The sequence below is a fragment of the Chrysochloris asiatica genome, unplaced genomic scaffold (genome assembly GCF_000296735.1).
Source record: "Chrysochloris asiatica unplaced genomic scaffold, ChrAsi1.0 scaffold00016, whole genome shotgun sequence".
NCBI classification, from domain to species: Eukaryota; Metazoa; Chordata; class Mammalia; order Afrosoricida; family Chrysochloridae; genus Chrysochloris; species Chrysochloris asiatica.
Window position 1 is genome coordinate 27,534,112 of NW_006408534.1, and position 12,783 is coordinate 27,546,894.

Here is a 12,783-nt window from a genome sequence, read left to right on the forward strand (position 1 = left end):
ATCAATGCTGCCACCTAGCCAATCCATCTCGTTGGGGATCTTCCTCTTTTTCTCTGACCTTCCACCTTACCAAACATGATATCCTTCTCCAACGACTGGTCCCTCCTGACAACATATCTGAAGTACGAGAGACAAAGTTTGGCCACCCTGGCCTCCAAGGAGCACTCTGGCTGCACTTCTTCCAACACAGATCTGTTGGTTCTATGGACAGCCATGGCACTTTCAATATTCTCCTCCAACACCACAACTCAAAAGCATCAGTTCTTCTATGGTCTTCTTTATTCACTGTCCAGCTTTTGCATGCATATGAAGTTATCGAAAATACCATGGGTTGGGTCAGGCACACCTTAGTCCTCAAGCTGACATCTTTGCTCTTCAACACTTTGAAAAGGTCCTGTGCAGCAGATTTGCCCAATGCAATACCTTGTTTGATTTCTTGACTGCTACTTCCATGAGAGTTGATAAGAACCCATATATACACCAAGAGGCAATAGTTAGAACAAAAAAAGGGAATATTGAATAGTTTAATCAGGAAAGGTGTGCACAGAGTTGTATCCTGTCACCATACTTATTCAATCTGTGTGTTGAGCAAATAATATGAGAAGCTGGGTCATATGAAGAAGACAGTGGCATCAGGATTGGAAGAAGATTCATTAACAACCTATGATATGAAGATGCTGCAAACTTGCTTGCTGCAAACGAAGAGGACTTAAAATAGTTACTGACAAAATCAAAGACTATAGCCTTCAGTACAGATTGCACCTCAATGTAAAGAAAACAAAAATCCTCACATCCTCACAACTAAACCAACAAATAACATTATGATAGAGAGAAAAAAACAATGAAGTTGTCAAAGAATTCATTTTGCTTACATCCAAAATCAGCACTCAGGAATCAGCACTCAAGAAATCAAATGACATGCTACATTAGGCAAATCTGCTTCAAAGGACCTCTTTAAAGAGTTAAAGAGCAAAGACATCAATTTGAAAATTAAGGTGCACCTGGCTTAAGCCATGGTATTTTCAATGGCCTCATATGAATGTTAAAGTAGGACAATAAATAAGGAAGATGGGAAAAGACTAGATGTATTTGATTGACGGTACTGGAGAATAATAGGAAAAGTGCCACGGACTGCCAGAAGAACAAAAAAATCTTTCTGGAAAAAAGTGCAGCTATAATGATCCTTAGAAACCAGGATGGTGAAACCTCATCTCTCATACTTCGGACATACCTATCAAGAGAGACGAGTCTTTTTATCATGCTTGATAAAGTGGAGGGTCATAGACAAATAGGAAGAACTCAACAGAGATGTGTTGACATAGTTGTAGTAGCAATAGGCTCAAAAGTAACAATAATTGTAAGGATGGCACAGGATTGGGCAGTGTTTCATTCTGTTGTGCATAGGATCGCTTTGAATTAGAACCAACTTGCAGGCACCTAACCACCATAACAAATTTATGTTGCTGTTAAATGCTGTCTAATCAGTCACAATTCATAGCAGCCCTGTAAAAGGTTTCTGAGGAGTAGCTGGTGGGTCTGAACTTCCGACCTTGTGGTTAGCAGTCCAATGCTTATCCTACAGCACTACACCTTTAATATATTTATGTATGTCATATATATGTGCTATATACATTATATGTGACTCAAATATACCAAAGATTATGACAATGACACAGGACTGGGAAATATTTGTTATTGTTAAGTGCCATCCAGTTGGTTCCAACTCATAGTGACCCTGCATAGGATTTCTAAGGATCGGCTGGTGAGTTTGAACCACTGACCTTGTAGTTCAAATGCATTGAATTGGAGTCAACTCAACAACAAATAGCAACCATATGGTAGCGTAGTGGTTACGAATTGGGCTGCGAACCTAAAGGTCAGCGGTTCGAAACTACCAGCTGCTCTGCGGGAGAAAGATGAGGCTTTCTACTCCCGTAAGGATTTACACCCTCGGAAACCCTGTACAGGGTTGCTATGAGTTGGAACTGACTCGACGGCACGTAACAACAACATATATACATAGAGTTCAGAAAGCCATAGAAATATTTACCTTCTGATTCCATTTTTCATCAAACTTTTTGAAACTCCATCATATATTATTATGTTATAAAACCTCAAGTGGATTGAAACTCATAAAACTCATAATGACTCTGAAGAACACAATAGAACTGCCCCATAGGGTTTCTCAGGGTGAAACCTTTATGGGAACAGAGTTCTTGGTTCTTTCTTCCTAGAAGGAGCTGGTAAGTTTGAACCACAAAACTTTTAGTTACCAGCTGAGCACTTTAGCCATTATGCTACCAGGACTTCAAAAGGGGAATTAAAAGATAATGGAATTTTCCCACTAACATTTTGAAGCCCCGTTCTCTGTGTGTGTCTATATGTGTATGTAGGTATTCATATATGTGTGTGTATATGTGTGCACTGTAGGATGAGCAACAGATTTCTAACTGAAAGGTCAGCAGTCCAAATCCACAAGCTACTGCTTGAAAACTGTATACAGGGATGCTATGAGTGGGAATTGACTCAGCGACACTTAACAACAACAATATATATAGGCACACATATATGCATATGTGCCAGGGAATTGGTTCTAACTCAGAGCGACCCTGTATAGCTATATAGGGTTTCCAAGGAGTGGCTGGTGGGTTGGAATTGCCATCCTTGTGGTTAGTAGTCCAGCGATTATCCTACAGCACCACAATAGGACTCCAATGAGTATATATAATCACACATATATGTATACATGTGTATGTATATTTGTATTTATATAAAAATTGATATTGAGCTATTGACAAACAACCAAAACTTTTCATCTGTTCATTCTCAAACCCCCAAATTCTAATGCCCCTAATATTTAAAAATAAACATTCTTTGTTTCCATATTAAGAATGAGGCTGGGATGAGGTACTCAAAAGAAAGTCTAGAATCGGAGAAGAGAAGAGAGTCTGAAAAACCAGGAGTTCATGTGACCACCCAGGTGAGCTGATCTCTGTGGGACTGGTGAGAAAATTAGACAGCAGAAAGCATAATGGGGGGAAGAAACTGAGGTGTTGAAATTTGTATTAAGGGATGGTGTGGCACTGTGGGTTAATGCGCCAGACTGCAAGGTCAGTGGTTCCAGCTCATCAACTGCTCCTCAGAAACCCTATACAGGGTCACTATGGGTCAGAACCGACTCTATGGCACTTAACAACAACAATGTTCTCATGGAGAGAGGTTAATGAGAATTAGGAGAAGTTGGTCCCTCCCTGCCTTCCCCTTCAATCCACATCCCCAGTGTTCACGTAGAACATGTGGCATAGAAATATAGCTATTTGGTCAGCTAAGAAGAGCCTTAGTAGCTCAGTAGTTAAGCACTTGGCTGCTAACCAAATGGTTTGCAGTTTGAACCCATCATTTGCTCCATGGGAGAAAGATGTGGCTGTCTGCGTCCTTGGAAACACTATGGGACAGTTCTACTCTGTGCTCTAGGGTCATTTGAGTCAGAATAAACTCAAATGGCAAAACTTTAAAAACTATATATTTATTTTTTGGCCTCTGCTCAAACTATGGGAGCAGACTGGTCTTGTTCAGCTCAGGGAGGGAAGGGGATTTTGGCCATCACATTGACCATTTTCTGCACACTCTTTCAGATGAGGCGTGCATTCTATCCGAATCACTCACTGAGATGTTGCTCCATGCGAGGTCACTCGTCGTGTAGACACTGCTTTTGTGCAGCTGAGGGAACAGGAACAGTACTTCTTGGTCCCTGCCGCACAATACGTATTTATATTCACATGTGCCTGTTGTGGGAGCAGGGTCAGCAGATCACCATAATCAGGGTGAGCAGAGATTGCACTACTGATTTTTTTAGGGGAGTCACAGGCAGTCTGGGTGAGGGGAAGTGTGTGGGGAACAAACACTAGACCAATTAGGTCTCCATGGTCTCCTCCATTCTTGTACTTCCTGAAGGGGATGCTTGTGGGCTCTATTTCCTTTGATGAAGAACCCTTGGAGCTCAGAATCTTATTTATGTGCAAAAAAAAAGACAGCTGCCATTAAGTCAATTCCAATTCAGGGTAACCCATGTAAGCAGAGTAGAACTTCTCTGTAGGACTTTCAAAGCTGAGACCTTTCAGAAGCACATTACCAGGATTTTCATCAGAAACACCTCTGGGTGGGTTCAAACCACTAACCTTTCAGTTAGTATTTTGAGCACTTAGCCATTTATGCTACCCAGGGACTCCTATTTATGTACCAATTGCCTTTCTATTTGTAGTTTGGTCAAAGTGGTGGATACATCATTTTAGCATCTGTAAACAGACTTATTCTTAAGGGAAGGAATGGGAAAAAGAAAAGGAAAAATCACCAACACAGTTAAGTTTCAAATAAGAGGAATCAACAGATGAAAAGATATAGGAGTACCAGTTTATTGGTTATTCCTTCTAAATGTATCTCCATTTTTTGCTCTATGGAAGTTAGAACTGGGCAAGAATAGGTCAAATAAATGGTCATAGAGAGCAAGAATCTTCTCAATGGGCCCTGCCACTTTAAACGTGATGTGGTCATTCTGTGTGTACATTTTACAGAAGGAGTGTAACACCTCTAGGTCTATTCTTTCTTTGACAGGGATCACAAGAATTATCAAAAACAGATTCTCGAGGGTATCTCGCGCGAAATCAATGGTCCCGGACATCACAGCGTCCATCCACTAGGGCTCCATCCACTGACGAATCCAGAAGCAGGAATGCCAGTCTTAAGGTAGAGATGGAGATGAAAAGGAAAGACTTGATAAAATAAGGATTAAGGTTATTTATGATTCCTGTGTGCCATGCCCTGTCCCGCATGCATAGGTTAGGAATTTAGTCCTCACAAAAAATCACTCCCTCTCATTTTTACAGCTGAGAAAACTTAAGCACAGGTAGCTTGCCTAAAGTTTCACATTCATAAGTGGTAGAACTAAGATTAAAACTCAGGGTCTCTATCAGTCCAGAGGCTACCCACTTGATTATGATACTCTATGGAGTTCTGGTAGCGTAGTGGTTACGAATCGGGCTGCGAACCTTAAGGCCAGCAGTTTGAGACTACCAGCCGCTCCACAGGAGAAAGATGAGGCGTTCTGCTCCCATAAAGATTTACAGCCTCGGAAACCCTGTACAGGCTCGCTATGAGTTGGAACCAACTCAACGGCACTTAACAACAACAACAACAACAATGGTCTCTCAATCTTTCATTAATACAACAAATGTTTATTTTGTTCTATGAAATAAAATGCTGAAAAATTAATTTTCATCCCCTCTCAGAGAGACGAGGGGATGAAAAATTGTTGAAATGTATTAGATTGTAAAACATTTAAAACTCTTAACCAGACCAGGCCACAGAAACCAAACAGTTAGTTTTGAAATTAAGTTTTTTTTTTGATGCAGAAAAAGGAACACAGACCCAACCACTTGGAGAACACCTATTCCTGACTGATTCCTGTGCTCTTTACTTCTCTGTCATGTTTGCCTCAATAATCTAGCCCAGAATGTGACTTTCAAGTTACATGGGAAGCCATTATAGAAACAGAAATAAAATATGGATGTTCATCTACCTTAGTAAAGGGCTCGTTTCCCTAGAATGGACCCTTCCTGTTTAGGGAGCTCATTCTCTCTGATCAACCTCCCACTGGTTTATGAAGTGTTGAAGGCAATGAGAGGCACTCTCTTCTCCGAACTATCAAGCACTCATATCATAATCCCTTGGCAAATGTGAAAATTTAACAGAGACACTCTACTGTCAGTGTAAAATCCTCTGGTGGAAACACAGTGTAGTTTCCTCATCTAGTTAATGAAGGTCTCACATGGAAGTCGTGGCAGAGAAATGCCCGTTAATTACTCAATCTCTCTGCCCTCCATGGAAGGCTCTGATTGAGTAGGAATATGGGAGGCAAGGGACAGAACTTTGCAAACTATGTCATGAACAAAGAAAAGGACATGTGTCCCACCAACAAATATGTGAAGTGCTGACAAAGGAGTTGTTGGGGAAGAAAAGACGGCTGTTCCTCTGTACATTTTACAGAAATATCAAATGTTTTGGAACATCTAAAGTCACTTTAGTGACTAAAGAGACTGAAAATGCCCTGGTGATACAGTGAGCTAAATGTCTGGCTGCTAAGCGAAAGGCCATTAGCTTCTCGTAGGAGAAAGATGCGACAGTCTTTTTCCATAAAAAATTTGTCTCAGAAACCCTATGGTGTGGTTCTACTCTGTACTATAGGGTAGCTATAACTCTCGGCAGTGGGGTTTTGGGTAAAGGGGCTGAGAGTTAAACCAGAATACATTTAGAGGCAGGAATAGAACAGGGAGTGTCTGGGGAAAGGGAATAGGGCTGAGGCAGAAGACTGGCTGGACTGAGGCAGGGACCTGCGTGGGCTTCGAATCCTTATGCTTTTTTTTTTTTTTTTCTTTCTCGTTTCAGCTCCCTAACAGCAACACCACCTCCAGGACTCCATCCACCTCCCCTAGCCAGCATGATTCCACTCCGCAGCTGTCTGCACAGTCTTCGCCTCCCACACAGTCTAAGCAACCCATGCCTTCAGTATCGCGGCCTCCCACACCCCCGGAGCCCCAGCCAGGCTCCAGGCGCAGCACCAAAATGCAGGAGAATCCGGAAGCCTGGGCTCATGGCATAGTCCGGGAAATCCGGGAAGCCCGAGAATCACAGCCACGGGATTACCCACGCACTCCCCCCACCGAATGGAGGGCCTATGCTCAGCGCAGGGGCTCCTACTCAATCTCCCAGCAGGACCGTGACTGTTTCTCGGACCAGCAGGGGCAAGACCAGGACGAGGATGAGGCTTACTGGGCATCCCTGAGAACGATGTATGAGAAGACTCCTAGCAGCTCACGTCCACGGCCAGTAAGTAGGACCCGTTTAGACCTCTCTTCACAGCCTAACAGTCCAAACCTTTCTCCCCACTGTCCAGTGTGCAGGAGGCCTGCCCTAGCTCCCTGCCACTACCCAACTTCTCCCCACTAAAACCTGCCTCCCGGCAGCCTCTGGGAGTCTGAATCGTCTACTATCTCAAGAGTCTCCTTTATCCAAATTGTGGCTCAGCTATTTTCTCCACAACCTACCCTAGCAGGATTCCTTCCTGTCCGACTGGCATCACTTTGTCTATCCTCTCTGCAGCCCAAACCCAAACATGCCATCACCATTGCCGTCTCATCCCGGGCACTCTTCAACATGGTGGACGGCAGGAAAATCTACGAGGAAGAGGGCCTAGAAAAGTACATGGAATATCAGCTCAACAACGAGCACGTCATCTTGACCCCAGGACCCGCTTTCCGTTTTGTTAAGGTACTCTGCAAGGCAGTTTAGGGTCAGTCAGGAGGCTGCATGGTGCCAGAAGGACCCCAGACATTCCACTGGTAGCTTGTTCAGTTTCCCTTATCATTCCCAACCCACTCGTGTCATGCTTGCCCCTTCTGGTTAACTCCAGGTCAGTTTATGCTTTCACTGTGACTTCGGGACCCCAGCCTTAAGACCCAGGTTTGGGATGTTGGCTTTCCCCGAGTGGCTTTGAAATTATGGGCCTGCAATCGAAGCCCATGAAAATAGTAATAAATTTAGTATTGAGGAATAGAAATACAATACTTTACTAAAATGAGATGAAATTACTTTTTGATGCTCTGACCCCAAAACATAGCCTATTAAGAAAACCAAGATGCTCTTGGCACTTAGAGGTTGGTTTTTATATACCAGATAACGTTCTCTGAAATTATACAGAAATGTACAGCAATTATAACTTTGATCTCACACATAATATAAACTAATACTTCTCATAACAAAATAAAAACAAATGATGCCTCTACAAGTTGCAGGTATAAATACTTATAGGGCATACTTGAAACTTGGAAGGAAATCACAAACCTAGCCTCAAAATTCAGATTTAAAAAATAGACAAACTGTAGAAGGCTTAGTCTGATCCTTTGTTCTATTTATCCTGCAGAGATAAATCCTAGAAAACTAAATGTTGTAACCATTTTACACAAGCATTGCCCATTTATGTAGACATAAACTGAGGTCCTTTGTCTGAGAAGCTGAAAATCCAGAAACGAATGTCAGAACTCTGCCCTAAAGGAGCCTAATCTTTCAGTGAAGTCTTCAGAACTTGAATTTGACACTAATGACATCTTTATTCTCCAGTCTCCCAATGCCCACCTTGCCTGCCTCTCGTTACACACATTCATGTTTGTAACCTGCAGGCACTGCAGCATGTCAATGCTAGACTCCGTGAGCTGTATCCTGATGAACAGGACTTATTTGATATTGTACTGATGACTAATAACCATGCCCAAGTGGGAGTGCGGCTTATAAACAGCGTCAATCACTATGGTAAGTAAAATAAATACCATGTGGAAGACTTACTTGCTGCTCTGGAAGAGAGAAGCCATGTTATTTTGCTAACTGTGTCCTAACTAATGCAGTGTCTTTGATACTGACACCCCCTTCTGCGTGAGGAATGTTTATTTGCCTATGTCAGAACAAGAGAGCCCATGTTCATTTTTAACTCCAGCACAGAGTTGGACCCAAAGCTTAGGATTTAACTTGTCAAGTGTGAATTTCAAAGTCTTAATCCTAGGTCCTGCAATATATTTCTCTGTTTTATGTTTTTCACTTCTGAACTTGACTTCAAGGAGCCGTCAACCCAAAGGTTTTCTCTCTATGATCAAACTTCTTGCTCACCACAGATAAATGTTAAAGGTTTTCACCTCTCCTTTCTACTCTTACAATTCGGTTTTCCTCATCTGCTCCTTCTCCCAGCATATCAAGTCCATGCTCATAAGCAGCAAACAAATCTTTATTCCTTTACATGAAAAAGTTATTATATATTTGTTGTTGTTTGGTGCCATCGAGTCAGTACCAACTCATAGCGACCTTATGCACAGTAGAATGAAACACTGCCCGATCCTGGGCCAACCTCACTATTGCTGCCACGCTTAGTCCATCGATGCTGCTGCTTTGCCAATCCATCTCATTGGGGGTCTTCCTCTTTTTCTCTGACCCTCCACTTTACCAAACATGGTATCTTTCTCCAGTGACTGGTCTCTCCTGACAATATGTCCAAAGTATAAGAGATGAAGTTTGGCCATCCTGGCCTCCAAGGAGCACTCTGGCTACATTTCTTCCAACATGGATTGTTGGTTCTTTTGGAAGCCCATGGCACTTTCAATATTCTCCTCCAACACCATAACCCAAATACATCAATTCTTCTATGGTCTTCCTTATTCACTGTTCAGCTTTCACATGCATTTGAGGTTATTGAAAATACCATGGCTCGGGTCAGGCACACCTTAGTCCTCATGCTGACATCTTTGCTCTTCAACACTTTAAAAAGGTCTTGTGCAGCAGATTTGCCTAATGCAATACATCGTTTGATTTCTTCACTGCTACTCCCATGAGTGTTGATAGTTGATCCAAGAAGAATGAAGTCCTTGACAACGTCAATCTTTTCTCTGTTGATAAGAATGTAGTTTATTGGTCCAGTGGTGAGGATTTTTGTTTTCTTTACATTGAGATATAATCCATACCGAAGGCCATGCTGTTTGATCTTCATCAGTAAATGTTTTAAGTCCTCTTCACTTTCATCATTAATACCTATAGTCTCTTCATAAGGTTCTCATCACTTGTGTTGGGGAGGTTAAGAGAAAGTACCCCAATTTTCCTATTATAGAATTACTTAGCTTCTAATTTGGGGGACTTTTGGTTTATTTTGTAAGTGGCATACCCAGTCTTTTGAAGACACGTCAAAATAAACCTATTAGGTTGTTCTAGGCATGTATATGTGGACTCCTGTGTAGGGCCGTAGATCAGCACTGGACTATAACCCACAGAGTCGGTGGTTCAGTAGTTCAAAACCACCAGCTGCTCCTTAGAAACTTTATACAGGGTCACTATGAGTCGGAACCGACTTGAAGATACTTAACAACAAACAATATTCTAATATATGAGATCTATATTGTTGTTGTTGTTATTAAGTTTAGGGCTTCTGAGGAGCAGTTGGTGGGTTTGAACTGCTGACCTTGTGGTTCGCAGCCCAGTGCTGATTCTACAGAACTACACCAGGAGTCTGCTGTTGTTAGGTGCTGCCAAGTTGCTTCTGACTCATAGTCACTCTATGCATAACAAAAGAAAACACTACCAGGTCCTGCACTTCCCTTGCAATCCTTGCTATGTTTGAACCCATTGATGCAGCCACTGTGTCAATTCATGTCACTGGGGGGCTTTCTCTTTTTCTAGTTCTCTATACTTTATCAACCATGAGGTTCTTCCCTAGGGACAAAGTAGATGAGACAAAGTCTTGCCATCTTGCCATCTAAGAAGCAGTCTAGCTATACTTCTTCCAAGACAGCTTTGTTTCTTATTTTAGCAGTCCATGGACTATTCAACAATCTTCACTAACACTATAATTCAAAGGCAGCAGTTCTTCTTTGATCTTCCTTATTCATAGTCCATCTTTTGCATGCATATGAGGTGGTAAAAACACCATGGTCAGGAGCACCTTAGCCCTGAAGATGATATATTGCTTTTCAAGACTTTAAAGAAGTCTTTTGTAGCAGATTTCCCCAATGCAATATCACTTGATTTCTTGACTGCTGTTTCCATGGGCATTGATTGTGCATCTAAGTAAAATTGAACACTTGACAACATCATGATAATAATTAAATATTCCCTTGACTTATCATGATGTTGCTAATTGACACAGATATGAGGATCTTTGTTTTCATTATGTTGAAGTGTAATAATACATAAGTCTTTGATTTTCATCAGTAAGTGTTTTAAGTCCTCATCACTTTAAGCAAGCAAGATTGTGTCCTCTACATATTGCAGGTTGTTAATGACACTTCCTGAATCCTTATACTGAATTCTTCTTTGTATCATCCAATTTCCACTATTGTTACTGAAGAAAAGCAAAAGTAGTACTTAAGATAAAGCCACAACATACCTGGACCATAAAGAAGTGAGGATGCTGTAGTTCAAGGAAAAGAGCACTGATATAGTCTATGCTAGTCTAGAACTTGTGTTCAAGTCCACCCAATGCCTGTATGCCAATGGGCTTAGACAAGTCTTTAGTTGTCAATTTCATTTTGGTTATGGGGATAATAAGGGAGTGCTGTGGCTCTAGAGGATAAGCACTGGAGTGTGAACCACAAGGTCTGGGGTTCAAGCCCACCAGCCACTTTTCAGGAGAAAGATGAGGCTTTCTCATCTTAGTAAAGAGTGGGAACTAACTTGATGACACTTAATAACGACAATGGGGGTAATAATACCTGCCATACAGTTGTCCTGAGAGTAAATTGGCATGTGGCTTTACATCACAAATTGTAATATACCCAACACATTCTTTCATATAAAATAACTGCTAATTTTTTCCAATTGTGGTTCTCTAAAGGTAATTCTGAAACCTTCATAGCTACTCAACTATTTCTAAGGTAACTATTATTAACCCAATGGATTTCTAGTATTTGCTCTTTAGTTTCTGCCATAACAAAGCCTTTCTTGCCTGATAATAGGCTTATTAATTGATCGCTTCTGTCTGACTGGTGGAAAAAGCCCCGTTGGCTATCTGAAGGCTTATCTTACCAACTTGTATCTTTCTGCGGATTCTGAAAAAGTACAAGAAGCAATACAAGAAGGTATTGACCTGGTTTTATCCCTATAGTTAATCTAATTTTGCTCAAATGGTTACTTACATTGAGCTTCACATATGATTGTGTAGCTCATTTCCATGGAGGCTTTCTGAAAGGGTATTTTCACAAATAGCTGACCTGAAGCTTATCCTTTAGAACTTTGGCCTTCCTGAAGGTGGACATCCTCAGCTATAGTCATACAATCCGTTTTACAAGTTTCTATCCCTTATGGAAATGGAGCTATTGTATAGAAAACAGGGCAAGGGGTATTATTGTATTATCAGATAATAGCTAAAGAGGAATCAGAGGGTCTGGAAGGATTATTATGTTATCATCTTTTAAATGAAGAAACTTAAACTCATAGTCCTGAGGAGAGTTTTAATCCATCCTCATGGTTTCTTAGGAATTGCCTCAGCAACAATGTTTGATGGAGACAAAGATATGGCTTACTGTGACACACAGCTCCGTGTGGCCTTTGATGGAGATGCTGTCCTCTTCTCTGATGAGTCTGAACATATTGCCAAAGAACATGGGCTGGACAAGTTCTTTCAACACGAAACATTATTTGAGAACAAACCTCTTGCACAGGTAGGTTAAATGAGCTTTGTTTTTTTATTTATTTTCTTTCAGTATACAGATGATTGCTAATTGTGTGGGTTTTTTAATTATTTTAGGCAGGTCAGTCTTTTATGTTGTTTTATCCCTTGTAATTTTCTCTCTTTCATTCTTTCCCTCATGTGTATATATGTGTTTGAATTTCTCATTTTGAAGCATTTGCTGATGACAATGAAAAATTATATTATACATTCTTTGTGAAATGTTTCTATAATCTTCCATAATAATGAGTTCACCACCTCCAATTATGAGCAACAGAGTTAATAAAGCTTACTAGTAAGTATTATATAATAGGGTTTGAAATTAGTATGGTCATTTCAAATGGGTCAATAAGTATTTGTTGAACCTCTCTTTTCATGACCTAAAATTTAATTAACAGGTGTTAATTAGTTGAGCAAATGTGCAATACTGAGAGCTTGGATTGGATCAAACAGTGAGCCTAAAATAAAGACAAACTATGAGCACCAACCTGGGGGAACTTAAGAAAAAAATTGAAGCCTCAACTTTCGTT

General features: G+C 41.0%; 1 protein-coding gene across 1 annotated transcript in view; it reads left to right on the forward strand.

Moving 5' to 3' along the window:
* NT5C1B (5'-nucleotidase, cytosolic IB) overlaps window positions 1–12,783 on the forward strand; it is a 44,017-nt gene that overhangs the window by 16,662 nt on the left and 14,572 nt on the right. Inside the window, exons 3-10 of the mRNA XM_006835312.1 lie at window positions 2,891–2,980; window positions 3,636–3,824; window positions 4,612–4,743; window positions 6,442–6,882; window positions 7,156–7,323; window positions 8,232–8,361; window positions 11,541–11,663; window positions 12,061–12,245. Coding sequence (XP_006835375.1) covers window positions 2,891–2,980; window positions 3,636–3,824; window positions 4,612–4,743; window positions 6,442–6,882; window positions 7,156–7,323; window positions 8,232–8,361; window positions 11,541–11,663; window positions 12,061–12,245 — 1,458 coding nt within the window. The remainder of the gene's footprint in view (window positions 1–2,890; window positions 2,981–3,635; window positions 3,825–4,611; window positions 4,744–6,441; window positions 6,883–7,155; window positions 7,324–8,231; window positions 8,362–11,540; window positions 11,664–12,060; window positions 12,246–12,783) is intronic.